Source organism: Amblyraja radiata, chromosome 8 (assembly GCF_010909765.2).
Source record: "Amblyraja radiata isolate CabotCenter1 chromosome 8, sAmbRad1.1.pri, whole genome shotgun sequence".
Lineage (NCBI taxonomy): Eukaryota > Metazoa > Chordata > Chondrichthyes > Rajiformes > Rajidae > Amblyraja > Amblyraja radiata.
Genome location: NC_045963.1, coordinates 5,445,804 through 5,469,184, shown reverse-complemented (window position 1 = coordinate 5,469,184; position 23,381 = coordinate 5,445,804). Strand labels below are relative to the sequence as shown.

The 23,381-nt window shown below is 45.9% G+C and overlaps 1 protein-coding gene across 5 annotated transcripts in view; it reads right to left on the bottom strand.

The window, feature by feature from the left end:
* Positions 1-23,381, bottom strand: part of utrn (utrophin) — a 395,823-nt gene that overhangs the window by 213,349 nt on the left and 159,093 nt on the right. For all 5 annotated transcript variants that reach the window (XM_033025073.1, XM_033025072.1, XM_033025074.1 and 2 more), the window contains 5 exons: positions 21,902-22,036; positions 18,234-18,383; positions 14,121-14,282; positions 4,838-4,966; positions 1,333-1,506 (listed from right to left, as the gene is read on the bottom strand). In XM_033025073.1, the coding sequence (XP_032880964.1) occupies positions 1,333-1,506; positions 4,838-4,966; positions 14,121-14,282; positions 18,234-18,383; positions 21,902-22,036 (750 nt within the window). The remainder of the gene's footprint in view (positions 1-1,332; positions 1,507-4,837; positions 4,967-14,120; positions 14,283-18,233; positions 18,384-21,901; positions 22,037-23,381) is intronic.

The window sequence follows — 23,381 nt, the reverse complement described above, 5'->3', positions numbered from 1 at the left end:
GATGTTTCAGTAGAAGAGCATTTTGGAGATAGGGATTACAAAGGTGCGGCACGGTGGCGCAGTGGTAGAGCTACTGCCTTACAGCGCCAGAGACCTAGGTTTGATCCTGACTACGGGTGCCGTCTGTACCGAGTTTGTACCTTCTCCCCGTGACCTGCGTGGGTTTTCTCCGTGATCTCCAGTTTCCTCCCACACTCCAAAGACGTACAGGTGTGTAGGTTAATCGGCTTGGTACAAATGTAAAAAACTGTCCCTAGTGTATGTAGGGTAGTGTTAATGTGCGGGGATCGCTGGTCGGTGGGCCTGTTTTCACCCTTTATCTCTAAACTAAACTCCATATGCTTTAGGTACACAAAATTGCTGGGGAAACTCAGCGGGTGCAGCAGCATCTATGGAGCGAAGGAAATAGGCGACGTTTCGGGCCGAAACGTCGCCTATTTCCTTCGCTCCATAGATGCCGCTGCACCCGCTGAGTTTCCCCAGCAATTTTGTGTACCTTCGATATTCCAGCATCTGCAGTTCCCTTTTGAACTCCACATGCTTTAGGATTGTTTTGAATAGGGAAAAAACTGCACCTTATTTTATTCCTGCAAAGTTAATTTATCATGTTAAATGTTTTTTTATAAATATGCAAATGAAATTTGCTCTTGCTATCCTTCCTAGCAAAATCCCAACATTTGAAGCACTTGACCTGTAGGGACCATTAAGTACATTATATAAGTCAGCACATTATAGCCATGTCTAACATTTTGAATATTTTTGTTATCTGTCTGTACGTTTGTAGGTGGGATTTGATATGTAGAAGGGGTGTGTCTATTTCTAAAGGAGGCTAGCACAGACTCATAGATTAGGAGTCAGTTGGGTCTCGGAAGGATGGTGAGAATAGTTTTTATCACACACGAATCATGGTCACGACACACACGTTAATGAGACGACATACCTTTATAAGACAAACTTTCATATGATTTATATGTGATGAATGGAGCAGCGATTCTTTATTTCTTTGCTATGTCTTACTTCAATAAAAGACTAATTAATCAAGAAACAACATCTGGAAGATTTGTTTTAACAATCTCAAGTGTGTTGTGAGTGTGTAAACTATACCTCGCCGGGGAGTAACGGCTATCAAAGTTGGACAAAGAGAACATAATCAGAAACTGCCATTATATGACCTTTTACTGATTTTCTGCCAAGTGATCACACAGTTATGGAAAGGGTATATCGCTGTATCACGATTCAGCGGCCGATTATATTTTCCTGCTATTGCTCACAAATAAAGACTTGGCAGGCTAAATCATCTGATGCGGCTCCATAATAGTCCAGGACACTCACCATACAATTGTCCAACTGCGATTCTATTCCCTCAGGCTCAACGGTTTGCATATCCAGCACATGCAAATCAGCTTTAACACTGTTCAAAACACGCTTGCAGTCAAGCATGCGCTGCTCAAAATTTGCTGGCTTCTGGAAAAGCTGGAACTTTGTTGACACTTCCCGAAGTTTCCTCTGTCAATTGCACAAAGCACCCAACTTGTGAAGACTTAAATTCAGCAACGTCTTATATATTGTTAGTTTACGTGTAACTACTTATGGCAATACAGGAAAAGGGCACAAAATTAAAATATATCGGCAACTTGAGATGTATGCAAATTAATATAACGGTGCTTTAGCGACTAAAGTTCAAAAAATGTAGTTTTAGAGCACGGCACTCGAAAGAACATGCATAGAATGACAAGGACAAGAATAAAGTGAAAACCCAGAAGTACCGTCTACAATCCTCAATGCAGCAAAGCCTGTAGAAACAGACATGGGAAGATAGAGAGACACATAAGTAAAAAATAGATGGGAGACATTCCAGACAGAAAACATCAACTTTACATAAAGCAGCACTGCAGAAGAAACAAACTTCAAACATTCTGATCTAAAAGCAAATATCTGCATATACAAGAAATCCAAAATGTAAACAGAAGATTCTGGAGAACTCATGGTGGATTTTCAACCTGAAATGCTAATACGGTTCTTTCTCCAGAGATGCGGCACGGGCCTACTGAGTGGCTCTGGAGTTTACAGTTTTATATAACTATTTAATTTTGGAACAGAACCACAACAATTATGCAAGTGGGACCCTGATGCACAATTTGAATCCAAGTATAAACTCCTTTACAGTAGGATAGAGAGCACAGCCTTGGTCATTCAGTCCAGGAGATTAAATAAAAGATGAAAAACCTTCAGCAAACTTCAACCTTCATAAACAGTTGTAACGTCATGCATTTTCCAATGTTATTGCCAATTAACTGGGCTAATCAAAATGGCTTTGTAAGTGAGAGAGCCTGTCTTACGAATCTGATTGAGATTTTTGAAGAAATAACCAAAAAGGTTGATCATGGCAAAAATGTAGATGTTATCTACATGGGCCAAAAAGGTTCTGCATGTTAGGAATGGAATCCTAGATGGAATGGAATTGAGGGAGAGACTGCTGACTGGGACCATGGAAGGAAGCAGAGGGGAATGGCGAAAGGATATTTTTCGGAATGGCGGCCTGTGACCAGCGGTGTGCCTCAATAATCGGTGCTGGGCCCTTGGCTGTTTATACCAATGTTTTCGACGAGAATGTACAAGGCTTGATTAGTAAGTTTGCAACTGACAATAATGTGAGGGGTATCGTAAAGATGGTTATCAAAAAATTCAGAAGACAATGCAGGGAATGGCAGGGCCTGGGGGGGGGGGGGGGGGGTGTCGTAGAGCAGGAACCTAGGAGTGGAGATACATAGCATCTTGAAAGTGACATCACAGGTGGATAGGGTGGTCAAGAAGACTTTAGAAACATTGAGTATAGAAGTTGGGATCTTATGTTACAGTCGTACAGGACATTGGTGAGGCCACATTAGGTCAATTTTAGCCATCCTGCTATAAGAAGGATGTTGATAAGATTGGAAGAGTGCTGAGAATATTTACAAGGGTGTTGCCAGGACCTGAAGGCCTGAGCTACAGGGAAAGGTTGAGCAGGTTACAACTATGTTCCTTGAAGCACAGGAGGAAAAGGGGTGATCTTATAGAGGTGTATAAGATCTGGAGAGCAATAGACAAGAGTGTGGGAATATGGGAATCTAGAATTTAAGTTGAGAAGGGAAACATTTAATAGGAACCTGAAGGGAAACTTTTTCACACAGAGGGTGATGGATACATGCACCAAGCTGCCCGATGAGGTAGTTGAGGCAGGTACTATCACAACATTTAAAAGACATTTGGACAGGTACATGGATAGGGAAGAGGGATATGGGTTAAATGCAGGCAGGTGGGACTAGTGCAGATGGGGCACTTTGGTCGGCATGGGCATGCTGGGCCAAGGGGGTTTTACAGTGTAATATGAATCTATGGCACTAAATATGGTTTATTATATTGAATGTAACACCTAAAACCAATTGATGATTTAATAATTAGAAAGCCTTTAGGTACATTGTCCTTCATCAGTTAGGGTACTGGATATAGAGGTTGAGGCTGTACTTGGGGTCCTGTGTTCGGTTTTGGTTACCTTTCTATAAGAAGTCTGCCATTAATTTAGAAAGAGCGCAAAGAAGATTCACAAGGACGTTGCCATGACTTGAGGGGCTGAGCTAGAGGGAGAGGTTGGGCAGACTAGGACTTTATTTCTTGGAGAGCAGAGGATGAGAGATGATTTTATAGGGGTGTATAACATCAGAGGGGAATGGGTATGGTGAATGAACAGAGTAGGGGAATCAAGAACTAGAGGACATAGGGTTAGGATGAGAGCGGCAAGAATGAATATGAACCTGAGGGGCAACTTCTTCACTCAATGTGGTGGGTATATGCAATGAGTTGCTCGAGGAGGTCGTTGAGGCACATACTATAACAGGATTTTAAAAACATTTTAGATAGGGGCATGGATATATACATCCAAACACTGGCAAATGGGACGAGTTTAGATGGAGCATCCTGGTTGGCATTGACAAGATGGGCCGAAGGGCCAGTTTTCTTGACTATGACTCAAAGTCATCCAATTAACTTACTTTTTCTTCTACTTGCCCAACTTTAAAATTCAGCAGTTTTCCTATTCTTCTATCAGTGTATGTGGAGAAGGGAGCAATTCGCACACTTGGCCTTTGCTTCCAAAAACCCAAAATGCAAAATCCATCAATCTTTATTCATTTTCAATCAATGGACATGGTTGTCACGGGCAAAGGCAGCAGTTATTGGCCACCCTGTGATTGCCCCAGACATGTACATGCTATAACATTTCAGTGGGCTATTCCATGTACACAACATTACAGCAGTACTAGCGACACAAAGACCGTACTTGGTCCCGACACCAGATCTCCATCGCTTAGGGGAATTCATGGACCAGAAGCAATCTTCCAACAATCCAATCATTTCACAGTAATGATTAACATTAGCTTATCATTCCACATTTATTCAATGCTAATGGGGCTGTCCCACTTAGGCGATTCTTTAGGCAACTGCCGGCGACTGTTATAGTCGTGGCAGGTCGGCAAAAAACCGGCGGCAACTTACGACATCCTGGCGACAGCACCTATGTCAGGAGAAGTCAAGCTACGTTCCATGGCGTCAAGCTCACTGTCGCCGAAAATGTTTCAACATGTTGAAAATTTAGCGGCAACCAGAAAGACGCCACGACTTTGTGCGAGTGAGGAGACAACTCCCGGCAACCACCGGCAACAAACTAGTCGCCTGTAGTCACCTAAAAAAAAAATCGCGTAAGTGGGACAGGCCCATGAGGAATTTAGTTCTCCAGATTAATCTGGATAATTTGTTAAATAACAAATGATTAAATAACAAATGATAACAAGTCCTCTCATACCTGAAGTAAATCCAACTGAGTGCCTCCTCGAGAATAAGGCCTGTTATCTACTAATGGAAGGCTTCCCACATTACTGGTCTTCAACTCTTCCAAGCTGGTCTCATGGGCTGCAATATTCGCCTGAATTTTCTGATGATAATAATAGAGAAAAAAAGATTAATCAACACTGTGAACGCCTTAAAAAGACACAAAGTGTTGGAGTAACTTATCCTGAAGGAGGATCCTAACCCAAAACGTCGCCTTTCCATGTTCTCCAGAGTTACTCCAGCATTTTGTGTGTTTTGTTTTGTAAACCAGCATCTGTAGTCCCTGGTGTCTACTGTAAACATCTTAATTGAAAGCTATTGGACAAATACTTAGTTTGTTAAATCACATACTGTTAACCTGAATGCTTTCATAAACTCTCATCCAAGGAAGGACTTGGAATCACTTTCTTCGTGGTCATTTGTACAGTTTTTTTTAACAGTTTATACAACCAGATACAAATTTATTAAGTGTACAAACAGATGATTGCGTTTCACCTAGCCCACACCTAACAACGGCCTGCTTCCTTTATTTCCTTTACATTTTTGCACATCTCTCATTCATTTGTTCCATATCTCTCTTTTCCCTTTCCCCTGGCTCTCAGTCTGAAGAAGGGTCATAACCCAAAAAAACGTCACCTATTCCTTTTCTCCAGAGATGCTGTCTGACCCGCTGAGTTACTCCAGCATTTTGTGTCTATCTTCGGTGTAACGCAGCATCTGCAGTTCCTTCCTACAACTTGCCTTATGAAAGTCACTTCATAATTAACAGCTCAATAGACAATAGACAATAGGTGCAGGAGTAGGTCATTTGGCCTTTCGAGCCAGCACCGCCATTCAATGTGATCATGGCTGATCATCCCCAATCAGTACCCCGTTCCTGCCTTCTCCCCATATCCCATGACTCCGCTCTTTTTAAGAGCCCTATCTAGCTCTCTCTTGAAAGCATCCACAGAACCTGCCTCCACCGCCCTCTGAGGCAGAGAATTCCACAGACTCACCTCTCTCTGTGAGAAAAATTGTTTCCTTGTCTCCGTTCTAAATGGCTTACTCCTTATTCTTAAACTGTGGCCACTGGTTCTGGACTCCCCCAACATCTGGAACATGTTTCCTGCGTGTCCAAGCCCTTAACAATCTTATATGTTTCAATGAGATATCCTCTCATCCTTCTAAACTCCAGAGTGTACAAGCCCAGCTGCTCCATTCTCTCAGCATATGACAGTCCCGCCATCCCGGGAATTAACCTTGTAAACCTACGCTGCACTCCCTCAATAGCAAGAATGTCCTTCCTCAAATTAGGGGACCAAAACTGCACCCAATACTCCAGGTGTGGTCTCACTAGGGCTCTGTACAACTGCAGAAGGACCTCTTTGCTCCTATATTCGATTCCTCTTGTTATGAAGGCCAACATGCCATTCGCTTTCTTCACTGCCTGCTGTACCTGCATGCTTACTTTCATAGACTGATGTACAAGGACCCCCAGAGTTCAGGCTTGAATATTCACCAGGTTTTGTTGTTCATGGGTACAGAATGCTTTATTAACTGAGAGTAGAGCTGAATAACTCAATCACCTAATTCTGACCTCAAAATGTAGGGAGGATAATCATTGAAGCAGCTGCATACCCTGCAGTAAACCATAGTCAAGAGATAAGATGGAATCAAGTTATTCAGAATTGAGTGTAGACAAAATTGCTGGAGAAACTCAGCGGGTGAGGCAGCATCTATGGAGCGAAGGAAATAGGCAACGTTTCGGGCCGAAACCCTTCTTCAGACAGCTCCATACATGCTGCGGCACCCGCTGAGTTTCTCCAGCATTTTTGTCTACCTTCGATTTTCCAGCATCTGCAGTTTCTTCTTAAACATTCGGAGTTGAGTTATGGTTTTTAGTTTTAGAGTGTGAAAACAGGTCCGTCGGCTCACTGAGTCAATGCCAAACACCCATACACTGGCTCTGCATTATCCCACTTACACCTCCTACACACTTGGGCAATTTACAGAAGCCAATTAACCTACAAGCCTGCAGGTTATTGGAATGAGGGAGGAAACCGGAGCACCTGAAGAAAACCCACGCAGTCACAGGGAGAACGTACAAACTCCACACTGTTGTGTGGTACCTGCAGTTCCTAGTTTCTTCTTTATTCGTGTTAACTGCTCGAGACAGCTAGGCTTTCTCCACTGATCTGGGATATTTTATGTCCATCTATTATGATAGCAGACCAGCCTCCACTTAATGTTTCATCCAAAGGAACGTACCTCCCAGTGCACCACTCTCTCAGGCACCAATACCATTCTTGATTTTTGTACTTTAGTTTAGAGATACACGGCGCAAACAGACCCTTCAGCCCACCGAGTCTGCACCGACCGGCGATCCCCTGTACACGAGCACTATCCTACACACTACGGACAATTTACAATTAAAGCCAATTAAGCTACAAACCTGTTCGTCTTTGGAGTGTGGGAGGAAACCAAAGATCTCGGAGTAAACCCACGCAGATCAAGGGGAGAACGTACAAACTCCGTACAGACAAGCACCCTTGGTCAGGATCGAACCTGGGTCTTGCGCGCTGTAAAGCAGCAACTCTACCACTGTGCCACCGTGCCGTCTTATCTCTATCTCTGAAGTGCGGCTTGATCTCACAACCTGTGTACCAGAGTGAGAGGACTACCAAGTGGCCAAGGTTGGTAGCTTATTAAGATTTCTGTTGAAGTATAAAGATAAACAGTGAAGATGGCACTCAAGAATTGCAGCTTGATCTTGATCAGCTGGGCAAGAAGGGATGGCTCATTTAAATGTCAGGCTTTGCATTTGGGAAGTCAAACCAGGGCAGGACCTTGACAAGAAACGGCAATGTTAGAGTAGAGGGATCTTCGAGTACAGGTACATGGTTCCCCGAAAATGGCGTCCCAGGTAGATAAGGTGATGAATGCTTTCAGCACACTTCCCTTCATCAGTCCGTGAATTGAGCACAGTAAACCCTCGTTATAACAGACCATAGCAGGGGCAATGGCGTCTGTTATTGGCGATTGTCCACTATCACCGTGTAAGGAATTATCATTGTATAAGTAATAGAAACTAACAACTGCAATTGCTGGTTATTACATAAATGGACACAAAGTGCTAGAGTAACTAAGCAGATCAGGCAGCATTTCTGTAGCACATGGATCGGGTCCAGGCCCTTCTTCATTACAGACATGGGTAACCTTCCAAGTGAAAGGATGCCCTGAGGTCCCACTTAAATCTCTCCCCTCTCACCTGAAATAATTGAAATAATTTAATTGCCACACAACCAAGGTCGGTGGTATTTGGGTTGCCAGCAGTGGTACAATAATAAAGAACACAACCACAATAAAAATTTTACACAAACATCCACCACAGCATTCATCACTGTGGTGGGAGGCACAGAGCTTGGCCAGTCCTCCTCCATTTCCCCCCGTGGTCGGGACCTCCACCCTCCACAGCCGTTGCTGCGGGCGTCCAGATGGTAAGGGACAAAGTCAAATTCAAGGTGAGTCCAGGATCGGCTCTTCCCAACCAGAGACCGCGGCTTCAGGCTGGTGTAGGCCGGCGGTCAAAGTTTTAAAGTACCTGCCGTGCCGCAGCCGGAAGCACCGCAGTCTGCAGGGCCGGCGGTCGAAGCTCCCCTCCAGGGGAGATGATAAGTCCATGCCGCACCCGCGGTAGAAGACGGCCGCGGGCCGGCAGTGAAAGCTTCTTCTTCCCCCCGGGTCCTCCACGAGGGATCCCGGGCTGTAGACGCCGCACCAGCTGGAGCTTCAGGCTGCCGGCTGCCGCGGGCCAGCGTAACGGAGCGCTCCCCTCCAGCGAGGTCTCACCCGCTCCGCGCCGAGAGTCCACGCTGTGCCCGCCGCTGAAGCTCCGGGCGTGTCTCCGGGAAAGTCGGCGCCGATCCATGCTGTTAGGCCATGGGGGAGGCGACCTGAAAAAGTCGCCTCTCCATGGAAGAGGCGGCCGAGACGGTTTCCCCCTTACCCCCCCACACCACCCCCCACACTTAACACACAAAGAAACATTAAAAACAGACTTTTAAACATACTAAAAAAATAAAAAAAGTTGAAAAAAGACAGACGCGCTGCCGACAGGCTGCTGCCAGTGCAGCGCCCCCTACAATGTCCTATTGATGCCCTCATGATCTTGTACACCTTAATAAGATCACCCCTCAGCCTCCTATGTGTCAGAGAAAAAAGTCTCAGCCTATCCAACTTCTCTCTATAACTCAAATTCACAAACCCAGGTAACATTCTGGAGAAACTCTTTTGCACCCTTCTATGTTAATGACAACCTCCTTATAACTGGGTGACAACAACAGCACACAGTACTCCAAGTGTAATATCACCAATGACTTGTATAGCTTCATTACAATGTCTCAACATTTGTGTAGGAAGGAACTGCTGATACTGGTTCAAACCGAAGATAGACAAAATGCTGGAGTAACTCAGCGGGACAGGTACCATCTCAGGAGAGTGGGAATGGGGGACGTTTCAGATCGAGACCCTTCTTCAAACTGAAGAAGGGTCTCAACCCGAAATGTCACCCATTCCCTGTCAACATTAGTACTCAATCCCCTTCCCATTGAAGGCAAGCATGCTAAATGCCTTTTCCATCACACTATCCACATGACTTACCACTTGAATTCTCAGTGAATACATGAACGTTGAATTCTCCAATTTCAGGTGACTAACCTACAAACATCCCCCCCCCCCTTTCCCGCTCACTTCCTTTCTTTTAAAATCTTTTTATTCGTTTTTTTAAAAAACAAAAACAAAACAACAAAAAGAATAATGATAAACATAACAATTATATTGATACATAGGGATCAGGATTACATTAATGTGTTTAAGAAGGAACTGCAGATGCTGGAAAATCGAAGGTACACAAAAATGCTGGAGAAACTCAGCGGGTGCAGCAGCATCTATGCAGCGAAGGAGATAGGCAACGTTTCGGGACTAAACCCTTCTTCAGACCCGGTATAACCTAAATACGAGTCCAGTGTCAAAATACACATTGAATATAGACCTCCCGGTCTCTATGTAAATATAGTTAAATATTTAAAAGAAATCTTACATTTATAAAAAAAACAAAAAGATAAAAAGAAAAAAAAGAGAAAAAAGGAAAAAACAAAACCCCCCCAAACTAGAAAAAAAAAGCAAAACAGAATCTGGGCTGCAAAGAATTTCAACAATTAAAGTCCCTGTTTGTCGTCAAGTCCGCTCCACCATCCCGCTCACTTCCTGTGCCCACCTAGACACTCACCCATTTCACCCTTTCCTTTATCCCTTCTACATATTCATTCCACTAGCTTTACATTTCGATCTCACACCATTTGTGTTTTCATCTCTGCCCTTTATCCAACCAACTGTTAATCAAAATCTTACCATGAGTGAGCTACTGGCCTGATCCCCAACCCCCTCCTCTCTCCACTCTCCCAGCTTCCCCCCCCCACTATAATCAATTTGAAGAAGGGTTCCAACACAAAACATATTCTTCTGAGATGCTGCTTGACCACGGTTTCCAACGCTTTATATCTTTTTATTGTAATCAGCATTTACAGTTCCTTGTACATTCTCCAGTCATCTGGAACTTCAGTTGTGGCCAAACATGATGCAAGTATCTCTGTAAAGGTCTCCACAATTCCCTCCATAGCTTCCCTCCCACAAGATCAGATGATGCACATGGCCTCTTATGTTTCTACACAAACATAGCCATGCTGATCTTTAAGGGGACCGGTTTCTTTCCCGAGACACCCTGTTATTCTTAATATACGTGCAGAATAGAACATTGGAAAGTACAGCACTAGAACAGGTCCTTCGGCCCACAATATCCATACCAAGCATTATGCCAAGATAAACTATACTAATCTGCCTTTGCACGATCCATACCCTTTCATTTACTTCACATCTCTGTACCTATCTAAAGGCTACCATTCTATCTGCTTCCACCACTACCATTGGCAGTGCATTCCAGGCACCCACCACCACCCTCTGGGTAAAAACACTTGCCCTATAGATTTCCTTTCAACTTTGCCCCTCTGACCTTCTGGACTCCCCCAACATCATGTTCCCGATGTTGGGAGAGTCCAGAACCAGGGGACACAGTTTAAGAATAAGGGGCAAGCCATTTAGAACGGAGATGAGGAAAAACCTTTTCACCCAGAGAGTTGTGAATCTGTGGAATTCTCTGCCTCAGAAGGCAGTGGAGACCAATTCACTGGATGTTTTCAAGAGAGAGTTAGATAGAGCTCTTAAAGATAGTGGAGTCAAGGGATATGGGGAGAAGGCAGGAACGGGGTACTGATTGTGGATGATCAGCCACGATCACAGTGAATGGCGGTGCTGGCTGGAAGGGCCGAATGGCCTCCTCCTGCACCTGTTGTCTATTGTCTAAAGCTATGCCCTCTTATCTTTGATATTTCCACCCTGGAAACAAGGTTCTGACTGTCTACCCTATCTATGTTCCCTCATAATTCTATATACTTCTCAGCCTCTGGCATTCTAGGGAAAACAATCCCAGTTGGTCCAACCTCTCCTTGAGGACTAAGCTGATGGGACAAGCCCAAGATCGGCATGTACTCGGACGTAAAGGAACAGCGCCCCAATGCAGTCCCGGACTTTATTATTACCACTGTAATTAGAATAAACCACATGAGTTCACCCTACTGCAAGTATCAGTGTGGTCTCTGCCAAACCCAGCATCATCCCTGATGCCATGCAACATTACTTTCATATGTTGAGGTTAACAAAACTGCAATTCCATCCCTCAAACAGTCAAAATCATAGAAACATAGAAAATAGGTGCCGGAGTATGCCATTCGGTCCTTCGAGCCAGCTCCGTAATTCAATATGATCATAGAAACATAGAAACATAGAAATTAGGTGCAGGAGTAGGCCATTCGGCCCTTCGAGCCTGCACCGCCATTCAATATGATCATGGCTGATCATCCAACTCAGTATCCCGTACCTGCCTTCTCTCCATACCCTCTGATCCCCTTAGCCACAAGGGCCACATCTAACTCCCTCTTAAATGATAGCCAATGAACTGGCCTCGACTACCCTCTGTGGCAGAGAGTTCCAGAGATTCACCACTCTCTGTGTGAAAAAAGTTCTTCTCATCTCGGTTTTAAAGGATTTCCCCCTTATCCTTAAGCTGTGACCCCTTGTCCTGGACTTCCCCAACATCGGGAGCAATCTTCCTGCATCTAGCCTGTCCAACCCCTTAAGAATTTTGTAAGTTTCTATAAGATCCCCTCTCAATCTCCTAAATTCTAGAGAGTATAAACCAAGTCTATCCAGTCTTTCTTCATAAGACAGTCCTGACATCCCAGGAATCAGTCTGGTGAACCTTCTCTGCACTCCCTCTATGGCAATAATGTCCTTCCTCAGATTTGGAGACCAAAACTGTACGCAATACTCCAGGTGTGGTCTCACCAAGACCCTGTACAACTGCAGTAGAACCTCCCTGCTCCTATACTCAAATCCTTTTGCTATGAAAGCTAACATACCATTCGCTTTCTTCACTGCCTGCTGCACCTGCATGCCTACTTTCAATGACTGGTGTACCATGACACCCAGGTCTCGCTGCATCTCCCCTTTTCCTAGTCGGCCACCATTTAGATAATAGTCTGCTTTCCTGTTTTTGCCACCAAAATGCATAACCTCACATTTATCCACATTATACTGCATCAGCCAAACATTTGCCCACTCACCCAGCCTATCCAAGTCACCTTGCAGTCTCCTAGCATCCTCCTCACAGCTAACCCTGCCCCCCAGCTTAGTGTCATCCGCAAACTTGGAGATATTGCCTTCAATTCCCTCATCCAAATCATTAATATATATTGTAAATAGCTGGGGTCCCAGCACTGAGCCTTGCGGTACCCCACTAGTCACTGCCTGCCATTGTGAAAAGGACCCGTTTACTCCTACTCTTTGCTTCCTGTTTGCCAGCCAGTTCTCTATCCACATCAATACTGAACCCCCAATGCCGTGTGCTTTAAGTTTGTATACTAATCTCTTATGTGGGACCTTGTCGAAAGCCTTCTGGAAGTCCAGATACACCACATCCACTGGTTCTCCCCTATCCACGCTACTAGTTACATCCTCAAATAATTCTATAAGATTCGTCAGACATGATTTACCTTTTGTAAATCCATGTTGACTTTGTCCAATGATTTCACCACTTTCCAAATGTGCTGCTATCCCATCTTTAATAACTGACTCTAGCAGTTTCCCCACTACCGATGTTAGACTACCTGGTCTGTAATTCCCCGTTTTCTCTCTCCCTCCCTTCTTAAAAAGTGGGGTTACGTTTGCTACCCGCCAATCCTCATGGCTGATCATCCAATATCAGTACCCCGTTCCTGCTTTCTCTCCACATCCCTTGATTCCGTTAGCCCCAAGAGTTATATCTATCTCTCTTGAAAACATCCAGTGAATTGGACTCCACTGCGCTCTGTGGCAGAGAATTCCACACATTCACAACTCTTTGGGTGAAAAAGTTTTTCCTCATCTCAGTCCTAAATGGCCAACCCCTTATTCTTAAACTGTGACCCCTGGTTCTGAACTCCCCCAACATCAGGACCATTTTTCCTGCATCTAGCCTGTCCAATCCCTTAAGAATTTTATGTTTCTATAAGATCCCCTCTCATCCCTCTAAATTCCAGTGAATACAAGCCCAGTCGACCTATTCTTTCATCATATGTCAGTCCCTTCATCCTGGGAATCAACCTGGTGAACCTATGCTGCATTCCCTCAATAGCAAGAATGTCCTTCCTCAAATTAGGAGACCAAAACTACACAAAATACTCAAGGTGTGGTCTCACCAGGGCTCTGTTCAACTGCAGTAGGACCTCCTTGATCCTATATCTCAAATCCTCTTGCAATGAAGGCCAACACGCTTTCTTCACTGCCTGCTATACCTGCATGCTTACCTTTCTATACGTTTCTATAATATTCCCTCTCATCCTTCGATCCAAGTCACCCTACAGCCTCATAGCATCCTTCTCGCAGCTGCCACCCAGCTTTGTGTCATCCGCAAAGTTAAGTTTAACCAGGTGTTTGTCATTTGCCTGAGGATTATCTTAGAAACTCAGTGCAGGGTTTAATTGTTTAGCTGCTAAACCTCTTGTGGATTTTTACTTCAGATACTACATAAACGCACGTCCTTGTGATGACCTCAGAAGTCACAGAAAAAGGGTTTTCCTGATAACGTCACCCATTTTACACAATGAAAATATTACTTCTTTAACCTGAGCTTCCTGTGGCATCTGCAAGGCATCAATACGATCGGTCAGATATGAAGTTAACTGCTTATCGAGTTGTCCAAGTGACTCCTGCAGGTCATGCATTCTATGTTCATTTTCTTGAAACATTTGTGAACGCTGCTCCAGGGAGATCTGCTTGCTCACCGCCTTTATAACAAACAAGGACAGAAGAGATCATAAACAATCTAACATCAGCAATCCTTATTCAATGTTGAACTGGAGAACTTCCCCAGAACATTATCCACAATGTCAACATGGAGAACGGAGACACAAAAATAAATCCCTTCAAACAAAAAGCCATATTCAGCAAAATACTGACTTCAGTAAACATGTACACATACACAAGATCTTTGGCTTCCTCCCACACTCCAAAAGATGTACAAGTTTGAAGATTCATTGGCTTGGTATAAATATAAATTGTCCCTAGTGTGTGTAGGATAGTGTTAATGTGCGGGGATCGCTGGTTGGTGCCGACTTAGTGGGCCAACGGGCCTGTTTCTGTGCTGGATCCCTAATCTAAACTAAAGATAGACACAAAAAGATGGAGTAACTCAGCGGGACAGGCAGCATCTCTGGGGGAGAATAATGGGTGACATTTCGGGTCGAGGCCCTTCTTTAGACCTAAACTGAACCTGCTGTCAGAGAAACAGGTGGCGGTGGTTGAGCGGGGAGTGAATAATAAGCGGAGGGTGCCCCAGGGTGACCGTGGCAGCAGCCTGAAGACAGCGCTGTCCCCAGGGGTTACTACGCGAGCTGCAACATCGGGCACATCAATGGACCGTGCGATGAGTAAAGAGGGGCTCGCTGGTGTACCCTGCAAGTTGGGAGTGGGGTCGGAAGCCAGGTCTGTAAACGGCCGGGGAGACGGTGGGAGCCGGGGATAGGTCTTCAGCTCTGTCCGCTATATCCAAAATTCATCATAAGGGGATCATTAATTAAGAGGTTACTGTATTGTCTTTACTAAACAGTTAAGCCCCTGCCCCACTTAGGCAATTTTTTTTCAGCGACTACAGGTGACTTGGCTGTAGCCACATGGGCTTGAGGTGACGCCTATATGGTCGTGAGTAGTCTCCTCAAGTCGCCTAAAGAGTTGTAACGTTTTTCTGGTCGCCGCTGGATTTTGAAATGTTCAAAACGATTCGCGACTGTGGGCTTGACGTAGCTTGTCTTCTCCCGTCGTAGGTGCTGCCAGGATGACGCAGGTTGTCGTCGGTGAATTCCATTGGCGACTACCTACGTCAACCGGCAACAGGTACCCGCGACTGAATTGTCTTCAGTTGTCACCGACAGGGTCGTAGCTTGTCGTAGCTTATCGCGGGTGGACGTAGGTTGACTTTGGTTGTCGCCTGTGTGGTCATAGGTTGTCATAGATGTGGTTGTAAGTGGACATCCCAATGGGTCGCTGGTTGGCGGTAGTTTCCCGTAGCTTGACGTCGACTAGGTGGTAGCTTGTCGTAGACATTTTAAAGTCGCTAAAAAACAATCGCTGAAGTGGGACAGGCCCTTTAGAAGAGAAGATTGAGAGCATAGTTGGAAAGCAATTTTGAGACGCAGCCTTTTAAAGGTGCCCAGTAAATTAGACAAGGCCTGACAGGAAGTTCAGAGCTCCAGAGGGTAAAAGGAAAATTGAACAGAATGGTGGGCGGAGGGGTTTTTGGGTGGTTCGTGGGGGCCAGGCAGCATTGAAACACGGAATACCCCAAAACATTGAGCCAGCAGAGAATTAGAAAAGGCCAAGGAGGGATTTCAATGTTTAGATGTAAACAAATAACCCTCTTGCGACGGATGGGCGTGAACAGATCAACCGGAAAGACCGGAAATGAGTGGCCGCTCAGGGAATTTCAACTGAGTTCTCATAATTTTGCCTGGATTAAGGGGGGGGGGGGGGGGGGGGGGGGGGGAGTGTCACACCATCAGTTGCCAGAATATCAGGTTCAATCCGTACAGTGTGGAAACAGGCCCTTTGGCCCACCTGCTCCGCGCCAAGCAGCAATCACACCATACACTATCACTATCTACACACAAGGGACAATTTATACCTTACAGATTCCAATTGACTCACAACACTTCACAGCCGGCGTTGTAGAGCGGGAGTTGTAGAGCAGTACATAATTTGTTGAAAGTGGCACATCATAACATGGTCAAAAAGGCTTTTGGCACATTGGCCTTCCATCAGTCAGAGTATTGAGTATAGAAGTTGAGAGGTCATGTTGCAGTTATCCAAGAGGTTGGTGAGGTCACGTTTAGGGCAATGTGTTTAGTTTTAGGCACCATATCATAAGAAAGATGTTGTCAAGCTGAAAAGGGTGCAAATATTTATGAGGGACTCGAAGGCCTGAGCTTTAGGGAGAGGTTGAGCAGGCTAGGATTCCATTCCTTGGAGCGCAGGATGATGACAGCTGATCACATTGAGGTGTATAAAATCATGAGCGGAATAGATCTGGTAAAACGCACAAAGTAGGGAAACCAACATGGGTTTAATAGGGCCATGAGGAGCAACTCTTTTACACAAATGGTGGTGGATGTAGGAACCTGCTGCCAGATGAGGGAGTTGAGGCAAGAACAGTTTAGAAACATTTAGGTACGTGGATAGGATAGGTTTGGAGGGATACGTGCCAAACGCGGGCAGGTGGAACAGGTGTGGATGGGATATGTTGGTCAGTGTGGGAAAGCTGGGCCTAAGGGCCTGTTTCCACACTATATGACACCCAGTGAAAACCCACACGGTCACAGGGAGAACGTACAAACACTATGCATACAACTCCCATGGTCAGGACTGAACTCGGCTCTCTGGTATTGTAAGGATGCAATTCCGCAGCTGTGCCGCTGTGCACCCAAAACGGAAACAAAATATCATTTGTCAACCCCCACAATTAAAATGTGGATTACGGAAATGTATGAGACCTTACATTGGGAAAAAAAGTATTGTTTTAATTGACAAATTAGAACTATTTGCTAGAATATGGTCTCCTTTTATTGATTTTCTGGTTCAACATGGCTGGACTGAAACTTGAATCCAGGACTGGATGAATAATTACACTCTATAATCTACGGACCAATCTCCAAAATTGTGTTATTGGTAATCTTTTTTATTTCTTTTTTTTCTCCCTCCCTTCTCTATTAGCTTATAGTTTCCTTTTTCTCTTCCCTTATTTATTTTTTCTCTATAGCTCTATCTTTCAAAAAAATGTATTAAAAAAAAATAGAAGCTGTGTTAATATATAACTGGTAAACAAATCGTGTTTTGGTTGTGATACGTATTTGCTTCCAATAACAATATTAAATTATATATATCTATCATTTGTCTCCAGCAAGGATGAGGATCAGTGAATTTGTGGTGTGGTAAGGTCAGAACACACCAAAAGGGGAATCCTATTAGTCCACAAGATTTTCCAGTGACCTTAATCTATGGTAACGGGCGGATGAGCCATCCATACTTCAGTAGAAGTTGCGATCACTGTCGTACACAGCATTGTAAGGAATGATGATAAAGCACGCACAACAAAATCCTATACTTCCAGGAGCGGAAGTCGGCAGGAACTGGAGGACAGAGATGTGTGGTGCATCCGTCACCGTTCCCGTCGGAAACCAGCACCACTGCGTCGCTAATGTTTTTTCAACGATGATAAATGAATGAATGAATAATCCATGTTGAGAAACTGACTGGAGTCACAGTGAACTTGGACCACTCACGTTGCAGACATACTCTTATGCTAAATATGGACCCATGGGATAATACATTATTTGGAAATGATTATTGTTCCAATAAGCACACAAAGCTTTCCTCCAGGGGAGGTTCAGCACAAAAAATAAATAATTTTAATGTTAATCACATTTCCAAAACAAAATTCTGAAATTTCCTTTATCATGAAGCTGCTATATTGTATTGACTTTGTTTATTGAATTTGAATTTAAAGCACATTTACAGGGCTGGTAAGTTCATGAAATATTGGTTGAATTCAACAGGAGATTAAAATAGTAACGTATAAACATGAAGTAAAATACTTCCTCCTTTGAATGCCTGTGAAATGTTATGGACGTACAAAAGCATTTTCACTATTCCCAGCTCAGAACAAATGATGGTTGAGAGGCTCTTACCTGGTGACTCAACTCGTCGTATCGAGCATTGAATACCTCCAGCTTTTCACTTATAAGTTCATCCAAAACTCCACCATCAATCAGTGTTTGGCCCAGTTCACGTATCTGTGTTCGGTTATCAGCTGGATGGCGCAGCACAGACTCGAGGGACTGATGGGTGGGAAATAAAGTGCAGAAGAGAGTAATTTAAATGCTTGTCCCAGCCAAGTCATGTCAGAAGTTAAGTTCAGTAAGAGCAATGAATAGCTGAAGTCATGGGAACCTTCTTAGTCACAGAAAAATTTGCAAACTGGTTCAAACATACAAAACACTTCTTGACCTCAGTGGAATAAGATGCTAAACAGAGTACTTTTAACCATAGCATCACCAGTACATGTAATACAATTGCAAATGGACTTGGGGTTACAATGAATTCACTGGATAGCATTCTGAAAGCCTACCTGGTAAAACCAATCTCCAAGTGTCTCCAAGCAACACAATCTCCAAGTATAGAGGAGCAAACCATGAGTCATGAGCATAAATTGCTGCCCAGGAACAGGATCCAAGAGAGTTTATTGTCATGTGTCCCAGATAGGACAATGAAATTAGATTAGATTAGATTAGATCCTTTATTTGCCATTCAGACCTTTCGGTCTGAACGAAATGTCGTTGCCTGCAGCCATAATAAACAACAAAACACACAATAAACACAAATTAACATCCACCACCACAGTGAGTTCACCAGGCACCTCCTCACTGTGATGGAGGCAAAAGTCTTAAAGTTACTGTCTCTTCCCTCCTCATTCTCCCTCTGCGCTGAGGTGATATGTTGTTACCCCACCGGGCGATGGTAGTCAGTCCCGCGGCTCAACCGAGCTCCGCGAACGGGCCGGTTCAAGCTCCGCGGCCCGGGGTGGTCGAAGCTGCCGCCCTCCAGTCCAGCGGACGCAGCTGTTGCCGCGGGAGCTCCAGAAAACAGGCACCAGCCTGTGACCTGCGAGCTCCCGACGATGTCGTCCACTGGCCCGCGGCCGAGCCCCGGATTCAGGTCGCCGCCGCCAGAACGCCACTCAGCCACCGGAGCACCGTCTCAGCCCCGAGTCGGGCCGCCCTCACCGGAGCGCCGTCTCAGCCCCGCGCCGGGCCGCCCTCACCGGAGCGCCGTCCCAGCCCCGCGCCGGGCCGCCCTCACCGGAGCGCCGTCTCAGCCCCGCGCCGGGCCGCCCTCACCGGAGCGCCATCTCAGCCCCGCGCCGGGCCGCCGTCTCAGCCCCGTGCCGGGCCGCCCTCACCGGAGCGCCATCTCAGCCCCGCGCCGGGCCGCCTTCACCAAAGCGCCGTCTCAGCCACGCGCAGGGCCGCCCTCACCGGAGCGCCATCTCAGCCCCGCGCCGGGCCGCCCTCATCGGAGCGCCATCTCAGCCCCGCGCCGGGCCGCCTTCACTAAAGCGCCATCTCAGCCCCGCGCCGGGCCGCCCTCACCGGAGCGCCATCCAGCCCCGCGCCGGGCCGCCCTCACTGGAGCGCCATCTCAGCCCCGTGCCGGGCCGCCTTCACCAAAGCGCCATCTCAGCCCCGCGCCGGGCCGCCCTCACCGGAGCACCATCCAGCCCCGCGCCGGGCCGCCCTCACCGGAGCGCCATCTCAGCCCCGTGCCGGGCCGCCTTCACCAAAGCGCCATCTCAGCCCCGTGCCGGGCCGCCTTCACCAAAGCGCCATCTCAGCCCCGCGCCGGGCCGCCCTCACCGAAGCGCTGTCTCAGCCCCGCGCCGCGCCGGGCCGCTGCCACTGGAACGCCGGAACAGCTCCGAATTCGGCCAGCCTCGCGTTGGTAAGTCCTGGCTGGCTCTGCTTCGGGAGCCTCGAGGTCAGTCGCAGTTGGAGGCCGCCAGCTCCGCCATTAGGCCTTAGCGCAGACGGAGGCAGAGAAGGGGGGATACGGCAGAAAGAGTCGCATTCCCCCGAAGGGAGAGACAGAAAACCATGTTTCAGCTCCCCCCTACACATAACACAACCTAATAACTAAAATTTGACTAAAACAAGACAAAGAAAACAACAACAAAAAAGTAAAGACAGACGGACTGCAGGCGAGCCGCAGCCATTCAACAGCGCCGCCACTTCCGAAATTCTTGCTTTGCTTCAGCACAACAGAATATAGTAGGCATAAATAAATACAGAACAGAACTGATCAGTGTGACCATATACCAATGAATATAAATATATATATATACACTCACACACACACACATAAACAGATAAAGTGCAATGGGATATTAATGATCAGAGTTTTGTTTGAGTTGAGTTTAACAGCCTGATGGCTGTGGGGAAGCAGCTATTCCTGAACCTCGATGTTGCAGTTTTCAGGCTCCTGTACCCTCTACCTGAAGGGAGCGGGGAGATGAGTGTGTGGCTAGGATGGTGTGGATCCTTGATGATGCTGCCAGTCTTTTTGAGGCAGCGACTGCGATAGATCCCCTCAATGGTAGGGAGGTCAGAGCCGATGATGGACTGGGCAGTGTTTACTATTTTTTTGGGCCCTTTGGCCCATAATGTTTGTGTGAATACGATGCCTAGATAAACTGATCTCATCTGCCTGTACATGGCCTGTACCTCTCTATTCCCCATACTTCCATCCATGTGCCTATCTAAAAGCCTCTTAAACACCATTGTCGTATCGGCCTCCACTACCACTGGACCATGCTTTCCAGTCCCCACCAGTCTCTGTGTGCTCTCAAATTTACAGACGACACCAGTAGTCGGGATCGATCTCGGGTCTCCGCACTGTAAGGCAGCAACTCTACCGCTGCACCACCGTGCTGCCCAAGGTCAGGAATGACAAGTCAGTGAGGGAACGTGGAGTTGAAATGGCATGAAAAGGACAGCCATTGCGAACAAAGCACATTGAATATCTTTAATGCTGAATTTTCATTAATAATACAATATTATGACTAGTTCAAGATTCAGCCAGTGTGAAATTAACCTACCATTTGTTTCAGTTTTCTGAATGTTACCTCATGCTTCACTGAAATCATCATCAAACTATTTTTAGAACAAACTAGTTCAATTAAATCAATACACAAAGTGCTGGAGGAACTCAGCAGATCAGGCAGCATCTGTGGTGGAAATGGATAGGCGACATTTTGAGCCAGGACTCATCTTCAGTCTAAATAAGTGCCCCAAATTAAAACATCATCTGTCCATTCCCTCCAGAGATGTTGTCTGACACACTGTGTGCCACCAGCATTTTGGTATTTTCTCATGAATGTAGCATCTGGATTTTCTTGTTTAGTTTAGTTTAGAGATACAGCATGGAAACATGCCCTTCGGACTACCGAGTCCGCTCCGACCAGCTACCCCCACACACTAACACTATCCTACACACACGACGGACAATTTCAAATTATACCAAGCCAATTAACTTACAAACCTGTACGTCTTTGGAGTGTGGGAGGAAACCGGAGCACCCGGAGAAAACCCACGCAGGTCACGGGGAGAACGTACAAACTCTATACAGAGACAGTACCAGCAGTCAACATCGAACCCAGGTCTCTGGCTCTGTCAGGCAGCAACTCTACTGCGGCGCCACCGTTTACCCTGAAGTTATATTGCCCTATTGAACTTGCTAATATACACTTGATTACTGTTTTCATTTTCAAGCTCAATCACAGAAATGTTAATAAATTAATTACCTCGAGGGCCTCATTAACGGCTTTGGTGTTGTCCGAAACATTCTCTGCCGTTCTCAACTTCTCCTCCAAATTATTTAACCAATTGTTTTCCAAGTCCAAGTAATGAAGCAACTCACACCAGCAAGACCATACTTCCTGTGGCAAAGGGGGTAAAAAGAGTTACTGTTAGATCGGGGGGAAAAAAAGTTCAGTTCCGTAAGTCAACACAGTGGTAACCTGTCCACCAGGATGCAGTCAATTTAAAATTACGCAGAGCCACAAGCGAAGAAACCTACTGAGAACAGAATTACAGATAGAAGTCACCACGTCGGATTCTGACAGAAATGTCACAAAAGTTCCCAGGCAAATAGACAATAGGTGCAGGAGTAGGCCATTCGGCCCTTCGAACCATTCAATGTGATCATGCTGATCATCCACAATCAGTACCCCGTTCCTGCCTTCTCCCCATATCCCCTGACTCTGCTATCTTTAAGAGCTCTATCTAACTCTCTCTTGAAAGCATCCAGAGAATTGGCCTCCACCGCCTTCCGAGGCAAAGAATTCCACAGATTCCCAACTCTCTGTGTGAAAAAGTGTGAAAAAGCGAAGGAAAAAGGCAACGTTTCGGGCCGAAACCCTCCATAGATGCTGCTGCACCCGCTGAGTTTCTCCAGCTTTTTTGTGTACCTTCGATTTTTCAGCATCTGCAGTTCCTTCTTAAACCCTTAATAATCTTATATGTTTCAATAAGATCCTCTCTCATCCTTCTAAATTCCAGTGTATACAAGCCCAGTCGTTCCATTCTTTCAACATATGATAGTCCCGCCATCCCGGGAATTAACCTTGTGAACCTACGCTGCACTCCCTCAATAGCAAGAATGTCCTTCTTCACATTTGGAGACCAAAACTGCACACAATACTCCAGGTGTGGTCTCACTCAGGCCCTGTACAACTGTAGAAAGACCTCTTTGCTCCTATGCTCAACTCCTCTTGTTGTGAAGGCCAACATGCCATTAACTTTCTCATGATTATCCTTCTCAAGTGCAATTATGAAATATGATGATTCAATCAATCAATCAGTTTTATTCGTCACATGAAATGAATTTGTCAGCAGCGGTACAATGATAAAGAACACACAAACACAATAAACATTTAACACAAACATCCACCACAGCATTAATCACTGTGGTGGAAGGCACAACATTTGTCCAGTCCTCCTCCGTTTTCCCCCGTGGTCGAGACCTCAACCCTCCGCAGCCGTCGCTGTGGGCGTCCAGATGGTAAAAGGACAAGGTAAAAGTCAAGGTAAGTCCAGGATCGGCTCTTCCCCACCGGAGACCGCGGCTTCAGGCTGGTGTAGGCCGCAGGCCGGCGGTCGAAGATTTAAAGTTCGCGCCGCAGCCAGAAGCACCGCAGACTGCAGGGCCGACAGACGAAGCTCCCCTCCAGGGATACCCGGCGATGGTAAGTCGCCACCGCGCCCGCAGTAGAAGTTGGCCGT